The sequence below is a fragment of the Protopterus annectens genome, chromosome 14.part0 (assembly GCF_019279795.1).
Source record: "Protopterus annectens isolate FY-2018-M chromosome 14.part0, PAN1.0, whole genome shotgun sequence".
Lineage (NCBI taxonomy): Eukaryota > Metazoa > Chordata > Ceratodontiformes > Protopteridae > Protopterus > Protopterus annectens.
In genome coordinates this window covers 198,783,811-198,795,962 of record NC_056748.1, presented here as the reverse complement: position 1 = coordinate 198,795,962, position 12,152 = coordinate 198,783,811, and the positions used below count along the sequence as shown (strand labels likewise).

The 12,152-nt window shown below is 37.9% G+C and overlaps 1 protein-coding gene across 1 annotated transcript in view; it reads right to left on the bottom strand.

Annotated features, from left to right (window-relative positions):
- Positions 1 to 12,152, bottom strand: part of LOC122788639 (VPS10 domain-containing receptor SorCS1-like) — a 1,297,464-nt gene that overhangs the window by 498,326 nt on the left and 786,986 nt on the right. The window contains exon 15 of the mRNA XM_044055539.1: positions 4,810 to 4,996. Coding sequence (XP_043911474.1) covers positions 4,810 to 4,996 — 187 coding nt within the window. The remainder of the gene's footprint in view (positions 1 to 4,809; positions 4,997 to 12,152) is intronic.

The following is a 12,152-nucleotide window of genomic DNA, read 5'->3' as shown; positions in this document are numbered from 1 at the left end:
GTACAGTGCTTTCATACAATCATATGATCTGAATATGATGGTGTAACTTATGATGTGCACAACATAGCCTTTCAATACCAGTGTGGACACTTGGTGGTTGAAGTTCAGATTGCTATCTATGTGTTCTCAGTGCTTGCAACAATACGTTTCAGCATAGCAGGGCTGTTGTCAATGCTGTAATTAGCACACAATTCTACTTTTTTCAGAAAGACAAAATAAAGACACTTTTCTGCATTTATTTCTAGACCATGTGGCTTTGTCACCAATCATTTGTCTGTGTTGGCCCCTCCTGTGGTATGTTATCATCATAGGTGGACTTGATGATTGCACCCAGTATGCAAGAATAAGCAAACATGGTAAGCCAAAGGCCAAATACTTTAGCCTGTACTGTCAAAAAATAGATTCGAAACAGTAAAGTGCCAAGTACAGATCCCTAGGTTGCACCAATGGTGACAGCTCTACTGGTACAGGTTGATTAACCAACTTTCACAGTATGTGTACTGTCAGTGAGTCAACTGGTTACCTATGTAATGACAAGAGGTTTAAACCCCAGCTGGAAGACTTTCTCAATGATCCCTGCATGGGGAATTGTGTCTTATTTACATCTAGGCCTATCATACAGAATAAGTGGGCTATGACAACATCACAGATCGCCTGTCACATGACTCATCACATACACCTTCCTGATGTGGTTTAATACACACTTCAACACACCCTCCACACAGACTATATTGTTGTAGAAGGGTGTTTTCAACATGCATCCATGTGAGTTGGGGAGGGCCGGCACCTGATGCATGCATGTATAGACACATTCTGACTCTGCTCATCTGTGAGGTAGACCAACATATCATCATGGGCCTTTTCTAAATTGACACTAGTGGTATCTTGGCTGTGTGTAACAGACCTGTTTGAGTTGTTAATGCTACATCATGTCTGTTACATCTGTTAGATATCCTCAAATAGATCATCAAGGGCATGCATGATGACAACACTATCATCCTTTTGAACTTGACAAGCCCAAGACATTTGATAAAAATCCATATTGAGGTATTCACTCAACACTGTCAGATGTGGTCATATACACCAATATCACCAAGTGGGTAGACCAGTTTATCACATACATGGAATCTAAATATGACATTTGTGAATTGATCTATACCTTAGGTCCAATAACCAGGTCCATACATCAGGGTTGTGTGGTAAGCACTTTCCTGTCCATTATTTATGTAATGGACTTTACAGGTGACATACACATCCAGTGTCCAAACAACTGCCTGAAGGACTACAGACTGTGGGCAATCATTGACTCTATCTGTGATATTAGTATAATTCAGACAGTATCAATACACACCAAAGACTATGCCACAGCCATGACAACACCTACAATGACAAGAAAACATGGGGGGATTTGTTACATCAGGAAAACAAACACACGGCTCAAATATACTGTGGACAACACACCCTATAATCAGACCATTAGGTATGTGACTTGCATCCTGGGGTAGATGGTAAGTGGAACATCCACCATCATGTGGTCACAGTGCTGAATACTCCCTTTTATGTAAAATGAGTACTGAGTATGTGAAGAATATCCACATCAGAGCCCGTAATACCTCCATAGTTCCCAGCCTTCATCATGCCAACAGCTGAGTACAATGCACCCTTCTTATTGTACCTCCCACACATCTTTCACTGAAGTGTAACTGAAGTGTACCACCTTTGTCACAGTGAGCGGTCACATAGCTTATTGGCCATGCTTAGGTATTTTTGTGGCGTAAACATTACTGCCTGATGGTGCACAACTCCCTTCAAGTTGTTGCACCAGATGCATGTGTGCTACCTGTTCTAGTGATGAACATAGTACATACATAGATGTTTAATAACATTAATGGTATGGATAACATTCATGACAATGTAGATTGTGCCATTAGATATATACATATATATATATATATATATATATATATATATATATATATATATATATATATGGATCTACTTTGATCCATCGAAATTACAGTTCACTGAACTGCAATTTTGTGAGTCTGTTTTCATGAAAGTGCATTTATTCAAAAATGCACTTTGGCGAAAATCAGTTCAGTGACGTCAGGTTGCTGGTTACAGGATCCTGTGTTGGTGTAGGTACAGTGTTTTTCAGTGGTGTATGGGAGGGGAGATTATTGTTGTTGCAGAGCGCGGTACAGTGAGGATAAGGGAATATTCCCCTTTCCCCACTGTAGTGCGTTCTTGGAATTAGTATATATAAGTAGTGGGGGTACTGGATGTGTAGTCCCCCCACATGGGGGTGCTGGGGGGCCTGCCCCCTGCATACATGTGTTTAGTGTTTTTTTTTTTTTTTTTTTTTTAGTTTTTGTTTCAGTGGGTCAGTTTTCCCGAAAGTGCATTTTTGAATAACTGCACTTTCACGAAAATGAATTCAAGAAATTGCAGTTCGATGAACTGTAATTTTGATGGGTCAAAGTAGACCCATATATATATATATATATATGTGTGTGTGTGTGTGTGTGTGTGTGTGTGTGTGTGTGTGTGTGCCATGCACACTAACCTGTATTGATCATAATGTCACATAAAGGTATAGCATTGTTTCTCCTAACACCTCCAGCAGACGTTATAGTGCCAAGACTATGTGAATGATTATCTTCGTAGAGTGCGGATGTATCATAATAGTTGTACAATTGTGTTTGTGCAGAATCATCTCCGATCAATCTAAATCACATATGTTCCATCAGACACATGGGATTACTGGTGGTATTATTCTGATATTGTCCATGATTGCATGTGCTTCTTTTAATGTTGTCCATGAGTCTTTACCTGTGCTGGAGACCTCTGCTGAGATTGCACTCATGTTCAGGTAAATCAGTTTGCAGAGCTTCACACTATGCACCCTACCTCAATTGTATGCCTGATCTCTAATATATGTCAGTTGCATTATTCATGTAAGGGTGATTATCTCACACAGGCGTCATCCCCATTGTTATGTTACCTTGTGCAACAGTCACATAATACACATTTTCACTGTGCAGTCCCTACTGTACCATATTGATATGTGATTGGTATCACTGCTACAACCATCTTCCATTGACATGTTCTCATCTGCTGTACATTAGGTTGTTTCATCTGTACTCCTTCCCTGTGTTCATTTCTACAATTCATCTGTGTGTCCCTGATCAATACACAGACTTCCCCTGAGTGTTTATTTTACATATCAGTCCACGTACCTTTACAGATCATTTACACAACTTCAGTACCGAATGCCAGGAATAGGAATTCACAATACTCTGCACTGTAGATACATTGCCCTGTAAAGTGTTTGGACCATATACTTAACATTCATACCTCTCAACTGTCCAGATTTTCACAGAATGTCCAGATGTGTCCTTTATCAAATTTGTGACTTTCTGTCACATCCCTGGGATGATCTCAGGACTGATGTGTCTCAATAATTACTTACATTTGAGTTTCAGACTTCAAATCCTTCACAACATGTAGCCTAACACAATCCCCTGGTTATTTTAGCATATTTCTATAGGATAAATATGGCAAATATGTCCCTATTTCTGGGTCATTGTCACTCCATTATCTTGGCCTTTGTACAGATGTCTTGCACTATGAGATTGAGCACTATCTGTGAAGCCCTAGTGATCACTGTGGCATTTCACGCAAAACTGCCGACCTTCAGTGCTCTAATTTAAATAGGAGTGCTATCTATGTTCACTTACATGGTTTCCTGGCCAGCAACATTGTTGCCAGTCACAAAACCTCACTTATTTATGCTTAAATGTAGTGCGTGGCATGAATATGCAATGAGTACTGCTGTTCATCACACATTGCCATGCACGCATGTCAACTCCATGTAGGCTTTGCGTGAAGCCCACACAGATTATATTTGAATCCCAAGTACAATCTAAACAAGTAAGGGCCAAGGTTAGAGCCCTGTAGGACACCCTGTATGTAACCTTGAATTTCACCTGTTCAACTGCTGTATGACACTTGCCATGTCCTGTTTGTAAGCCATGCAGCAATCCTTGTTATCAAGAGTACATCATTGCCTAGTTATTCTAATTTATTGATCAGTGTTTCATGTATGACCCTATCAAATGCTGAAGTTAAATCTATATAAATTACATTACAGCACAATTTTTCATTCAGACCTGTATTTACGTATACTGCTAGAGAACAGTTTACAGGTAGTAATAGCTCTATTTTCAACATATGCATGCTGATATATGGATCCAAGTCCCAACCTTTCCTGTTCTGACAATAATTTATTTAATATAAACTTCTCCATTAATTTTTCACAACATGAAAGTAAACTCATTGGTCTATATGACACTGGGTTTGTCCTGCTTACATCTTCACAAACAAATAGAGGAATTGTTACTTAAACTCAGTGGGCAAGCCAAGAACATTGTCAATAACTGTTCTTCCAGTGGTGTGCCTAATAAAGTTAGTGAAGTATAGCAGCTGCACCTCAGAAACTACAACCTGCAAAACATTTCATAAACCTGAAAATAATAAAGCAAAAGTTGTTAGCAACTTTTAAGTATAATGATGTCAATTAGATGACCTATACCCTTTTTCAGTTACTATTCCATATTTTGTAAAAAACAAAAACAAAAAAAAAATCACAGTACACTACATCAAGACATCAAACTATTTCACACACCTTTACCATCCCTTTACTCCCTCTTTGCAGTTAATTTATGTCATTAATTTTTGGCATATGTTATATCTACACACAAAAAGTACATTGACATTGTTTGTGAATCAGTGATAGTGATAACATACAAGTTATATGGAAATACAGGGCACTGGTGTCCGACCCCAGGTTGTTCTCCACATACGCCATCACCCTCATTATCCCCACAGTCTTGTACGAATGGATAATGCCTTCTTCTGTTGAGCTGATGTTACTAAAGGAAACTCCTGTGCCATCTCCAAAGTCAATGTAAATTTTTGTTTTCTGGATATCTCCCTATAGAAAAATAAAACTGGTTAATTTAGTAATTTATGATTTAGATTTATTCAGCAGGAAATTGTCAGTGCTGCTCACTTACAAACGACATTCACCATCAGTCTGTACAATAATATTATTTGCATTCCCTAAACTGTACAAATGGACAATCTTAGAGAGGCTGACTCCACAGCCTGGACGGATGGAAACTTCGACTGCAGCCCAGATGTGTGGGGAAATCATACTTCCCAGGCACTGGGCAGGAGCAGTAAAAAAAGCAGGATGCTGAGAGGCATTTTGTGGGTTCATGTCTCCTGCTAATGAATCACTGGTATAGAGTGGAGAGGTAACAGAAACTTTCTGCTCAACATGCTTGAAAGGCTATGCAACGCCCAGAAGTGGATTGCAGTATTTTCTACACCTACTAAACTACCTTCACCATAGCACTTACAAATCATGTTGTTGGGATTTTAGGGTTGCACAAGAAAATTCTGTGATGGCTGCCTAAATGACAGCCATGTCATGACTGGCTATTATCTTAAAGGGTTGAACGGGGTGCAGATTAGAGTAATCAGCCAGATGGTTAGCAGGCCTGAAGAAAACCAAAAAAAAAAAAAAATCAATAACTGTGGTCAAATATTTTCATCAAACTGAACTCCAGGAATTTTTGGTTATGGTAGATTTCAACTGTTTAATAGGAAATACGACTAAGTAATTATGTTCTCCATTAATAAATAAATCCTTATGATCCAGTTAATCTACTGAACACATTTTCTCTGAATGCTGTTTGTTAGAATACAAATCAGTGAAAACCACTTTTAATGATCACTGCAGTTGCACATTTCCTCACTATTGTGTGATTCCTAGAGTCAATATATATAATTGGGGGTTGTGGAAGATTTCTATCTACATAGATGGGCAAGCACTCCATGAAAAAAATGGTTTCTTTTCCACTGAAAGTAGTTTTCAGCAATTTGTATTCAACAGAACAGCATTCAGAGTAAATGTGATGAGCAGAATTGCACAATTATGTTTCCACTTTCCTTTCACTCAATACATGCAACAGCTCATAAAACAAATGATTATTTCACACCTTCATTTACACACATTGTGTGGTTCACATGCAAAGATTGTATTGTCAAAGAATTTCTACTACATTAATAAGGCATTAAACAAATGAAAACTGAAATGAACTAATAGGGCTCAGTTCACCAGTTCTGACAACAGAAGGCTTGAAATAACAAAGCTGAACAAATTAGCTTATTTTTGTTTTTAATCTTTGGATATGCATAGCTATGTCACTGCGGCCTTAACTTACACTAGGGACATCAAGGCTATAAAACTGCATAATAATTTATACAATGATAATGTGATTGTTAACATCATTATTAAAACTTTGGCTGGTAAAATACATCTTATTAGGAAATTGTGTTTTTTCCATGGTTTCAAATTTAGTTACCTGTAAAAAAAACTGCAACAATATTTAAGGATCTATAAAAAACAAAAATGTGGAACTTAGCTGTGCCTGTAATTATCCTAAGTCTTTATGCAAATTGTACCAGCATTGCCGTATGTAAGAAACTACATTTAAAAAGAAATGTACTAAAGAGACAATGTCATACTAAAGCACTGAAATTGAGAGAATTGATAGAAAATACTTTCAATTATGTCTTTACGCTTGCTTTAGACATGATGTGGCCTAACACTAGCTAGCATTCATTTATCTTAAAACATTTATAATATAATGTGGTGATTCACTTTCATCTACAAACCCACCCATTATAGACATTTTACTTACTATATACACCTTCGTTGTCTGGCCATAACCAACACTCTGTGGTTCCTGCTGTTAGTCAGAAGTCTCCCCTGCACTCTGTCCATGCCCCCTCTGTTTTCTCCACATGTTGGCCCCACACCATCCACTATACTTCTTTCTTCCTTCCTTAGTCTTATTTTAACCCCCCCCCCCCATGCTTTTTACATTCTGTAACTGGCCAAGACTCCACTGTAATTTAAGTCTGGACATAGTAACTGAATTGAGATGGGAATCTCCTAGGACCACAGAAGTCATAAAGTTGCAAATACACTGAGGTGCACCTTACATTTTTTTTAAACCAACTTTTGACTTAATGATGGCCTGTACAAAAAATTATGAGTAAGGAAATATAGTCAGCCTTTCTGGGAATAGTGCCTGCCTTCCTACAACTTCAAAAAGACAGTTAGCTTCTGTCTACCACTCTGATGTTAGATTGGGATGAAAACTAAAATAAAAAATAGCCAGTGGTATGGATTATATTATATTGCTGAGTGTCTAGCAGAAGAAAGCAAAGCAAAACCCACACAGAGAAAATGACTGCACATGGAAGGAATGAACAGCCAAAAATTCAACATGAGACCCAAGTGCTGTTAAATGACAACACGACTCAGTGTAACACTCTGCCAGATATCACACACAACCTGCCAAGACCACCACAGACAGCTACCTACTGAGTGTAATGCTGATGCTTGAATGTTACAGGAAGTGAAAAAAAATATGCACACTACTTCCGCAAAGCTATAATAATAAATGCTCATTTCATTTCTGTCACTGACGAATGCTGCTGATCAAACCTAACTGATGATCAGGAAGGCTAATGCCAGACTGTTTTCAAAACAGTCTAGTAATTGTAAGAAGCAGGAATTGTTTTGTTTTGGCTCTGCTTGGAATTCCATGCATGAGCTGAGTTCCAAGGACCCTGAACACAACAGAAAGTCAACTATTATTGTTTAATTAAAAGGAATAGTTCACTTTCTGAGTTAGCATATTTCTTTTTTTTTTCTCTTTTAAGCTGGGGAGGGGGCAGGGGCCCAAGACCCCACATCATGAGCCACCCCTGACTAGGCAAATGGAGTCTGTAGGAATAAATAGAACTGTTTAGTAGTGATGCACGTAAAAACGTATAACAATATGCACAATGGAAATAGTCATCAAACAAAATGCAGATTGTGATACAGGCCACGTTCTATGCAAACCAAAGCAGACAGGTACCTTTCGAACTCATGCTCAAATTACTGCAAGACAGGTATATCTGTCTACTATTCTACTACTGCAAGACAGGTATATCAGTCTACTATTCTATATTTTTTACTGGAGATTGCATGTATACATGCATTTGGACAGTTGAATATGTATCAGCATAGGTTTCGAAAAATAATGTTAACAATCATTTTACATCCAGCAAACAGAAAGAGATACAGATATACCTTCACACTAGTAGCGGAAGAGTTATTCAGACAAATATATATATATATATATATATATATATATATATATATATATATATATATATATATATATATAGGTCTACCTGATAACACCGACACGCCAAAACACCAACAACGAAATAACCGATAAAAAAAGAAAGTTCAAAAACACGAAACTTCACATGCCTGACAAACCAAAATCCTGACAATCAACAAAACAAATACCTTTCCCGAAAAACACACACACAACACAAGCACACCAAAAACCTTACAAACCTACACTAAACCTTACATACACAACTATCTATGCACTAACCTTAACCCAAACCCTAATGCTAAGGTCCGTCACTATCACACACTTACCCTAACTCACTTAATCCGCCCCTAACCCTTAACTCTGTCACTATCGCACACTTATCTTACCCGCACCCTAACCCACTTAATCCGCCCCTAACCCTCAAGTCCATCACTATTGCACACTTACCTTACACGCACCCTAACCCTAACTCACTTAACCTGCCCCTAAACCTAAAGTCAGTCACTATCGCACACTTACCTGACCCGCACCCTACCCTAATGTCCGTCACTATCACACACTTACCTTACCCACACCCTGACCCTAACGTCCGTTCCTATCACACACTTACCTTAACTTGTTGGTGTTCTCAGCATCGGTATTCTCAACTGTCGGTCTTCTCTGTTGTCAAACTTCCCGTGTTGGTGTTCTCATCGTCAGCGTTGTGCATTGTGCAGTGTCTGCATTTTCAGGTAGACATATATATATATATATATATATATATATATATATATATATATATATATATATATATTTATACAATCGGACCTCAGTTGCAAAAGGCAAACTACATGTTCAGCAGTAGAGATGGAAGCACATTTATTTTATAATTGTGATCACACTGTAGTTGTACGACTATATGACAGACTCTCACAGTTAAGCATGCTGAGCATGTATAGCCAGCATAGCATAAAGATGTATAAAGATAACATCATAGTAGGTAGATATAGTTAGTAGCCAAAACACAAACAGCCTGGAACAATTCTGAAATCCCTAGCAAGCTGTGACACTAGCTAGAGACTAATCATTTGCTCAATTATTTCAGCCATGAAGCGCAACTGCCTTCACAAGGAAGTGTCATCCAAGACACATTCTGCTACTGATTACAGGGTTTTTACACACAAACTATATGAATATATTTACAGGGCTTTTAGACACAAACTGTATGACTACATAAAAGAAAGTTACAAATGCACTTGCAATCTCGACAAAGTATAATCTTACAAAATGCACCAACAACAAATCTAGTAATGCTTCTTAGCACCTAAAGTAGACAATACAGTTCAAACTGATGACACTAACTATGCCTATATGTAAATAATGTTCTCTGCACATAAAATATCCCAGGTCCTCTCTCATAGTTTTCTTACCCCTCTTTCTGTCCTCTGCCTCTAGCTTTCCTGCACTCTTTTTTCTCATTAATACTCCTGTATATGTACATTATCAGACCGCTACTGCAGCAACCTAAGCTATATGGGATGTCTTACCGAGCTTCAGACTAGCTGGCAGGATTCCGAAGATTGGGGCACTTTTAACATGCCATAACCACTGTACAGCTCATGGGGAGCTATACAATGTCAGTTTTTAGGGTGACAATACCTCAGAACTTTCTTAACATCAAAGTGCACTCTTCCACTCAGGCTTTTAGTGATCAACAGTTGGATGGCACTTCAGCAAGGCTGGGTAGATATGTACCCTTTTGGGGAATAGTTTCCACTTCATTATTTTTTATGAAGAAAAGTTGATCTTTTTTTGTCACAAATATTAGACAAAAAATTGAACTTTTTTGAGTTGTTGTCAAAATAAATAAATAAATAAATAAATAAATAAATAAATAAAACAAATCTGATATATTTTTTCATAGTTACCTGTGTGAAATATCTTTCAAATAATTAATTTTTGTGAGAAAAAGTTTTACTTTTTGGTCACAACTTGTGATATTTGGGTAGGACATGTGGTTCTGGATTGTTTACAAAGTGCCTGGCTCCTGTACTAGCTACTGCAGGTTACAAGACATTCACATCTTATAATATTTAGATGATTGCCTTATTTTGCATATTCTTTCACAAATTGTCAAGAATCTTTGGCTTGGGTAATAAATCTTTTTTTCGGCCTGGGTTTTCAAGTGAGCATAGAAAAATCTCTCATTCTGTCTCTGAGATGTCTACTGGATACATACCTCATGAATGTCTATCTTCCTCAGAACAAATTGGAACATTACAGGAAGCAGTTTCTGATATTTTCCAAACAGATACAGGCATTGGCCAGGGACTATCTCAGAATTCAAAGTTTCATAGCTACTACTATTCTTATGATTCTTTTGGCCAAATGTCATATGAGGAAAGTTCAACACTTCATCAAATCATCCTTCATTTCATATCCCAGTGCTAAGGTTTGTGAAAAAAAGAAGTTACTCAGTGGGTGAGTCAGTTATTTCTCAACCTGGGTCTCCCTTTTTCCATTTCAGACTCAGTCTGTAACCACCGATGCACAATAATTTGTTTGGGGACCTTTGTCGAAGGAGTAAACATCCAGGGTCTGTTGATCAAACAAGGCAAATGTCGACAAAATAGTTGAAATAATAAATGCTTGCAAATCTCTGAACCAACTTTGACCACTAGGCCATCTTCTAGTAATCCAACAGAATACAATACAATAGTGACGTGGTACATAAAAGGACAGAGGGGAAATTGGTCCGACTCCTTTTGTAGATTAGCTATGGTAGCCTGGGATCTAGTGATTCAACACAGTGTGTCCTTCCAGGCTTCCAAAATTCCATCAAAGTTAAATATTAATGCAGGCAAGCTGACTAGGACCAGGAAAGACCTTCATCAATGGAAGTTGTATGTGTGTGTGTGTGTGGGGGGGGGGGGGGGGGTCATCCAAAAATGTATCCATATCTGGGGAACTCTTTCAGTAGATCTTTTTGCCTTCAGCTACAATAGACCAATAAGGAATTCCTTCTCCAGGACACCTTGCACATATGCCTGGAAAACAGTTTTATTTTCATTCCCCTGAATGGAAATGCTTTTCCACTCTTTCCTCTGATAACCAAGGTTTTGCTTAAGTTTCAGAGGGCTTCCTGAAATATAATTGTTGTGATTCAATTTTGGCCAAAGTAACAGTGGATTTGCCTTCTTTCAAAAATGGCCAAGGAGAATTACCACAAGCTTCCGTAGAGAATGGATTTACTTTATTCATGCAGGACAGTGATTGTTTGATACAGCACAAACTTCAATTTCTTCAACTGACTGCTTAGATGACAGAATTTCAACATCTTTTAGGCACTGTTTTTCTGCCAAAGTGCAGTAGGTATTAAAGAAAGCAAGGAAATGTATTACTAAAAAATCATATATGAAAAAGTGGAAACTCTTTCTAGATTGTGCTAAACAAGGACTAGTGCCCTTTTATGGCTCAGACTCCTTTTCTGCAGTATTTTGTCAGTTACTGTTCTCTGGCCTTTCATATTCTATGAAAATTTATCACTCTTGTCTGCACATTTCTGCTTGTTTGCCCTTAGATTCCCCCCTGTACCTCAAGTGAAACAGTTTCCTCCAAGATAGGCATCGGCTTCTTGGGAATGTAATTATGTACTGGAAAAACTTGTATTTCTTCTTTTTGAACCTGCTCAGGATGCTGATTTGAAGTCCTTGGTTTGAAAAGTATTGTTACTTATTGCTCAGACATTTGCAAAAGAGTTTCGGAGAGGGTAAATTTGAGAGCAAATCCTTCTTTTATGCTTACAGTTGCTTCAGAGTTTAAACTGAGCCAGTCAATTCATCACCCTGTTTCTTTTCCAGAACTAAAAAAATGAGGGAAAAAGAACTTTATATACTCTGGATGCTCACAGCCAACTTA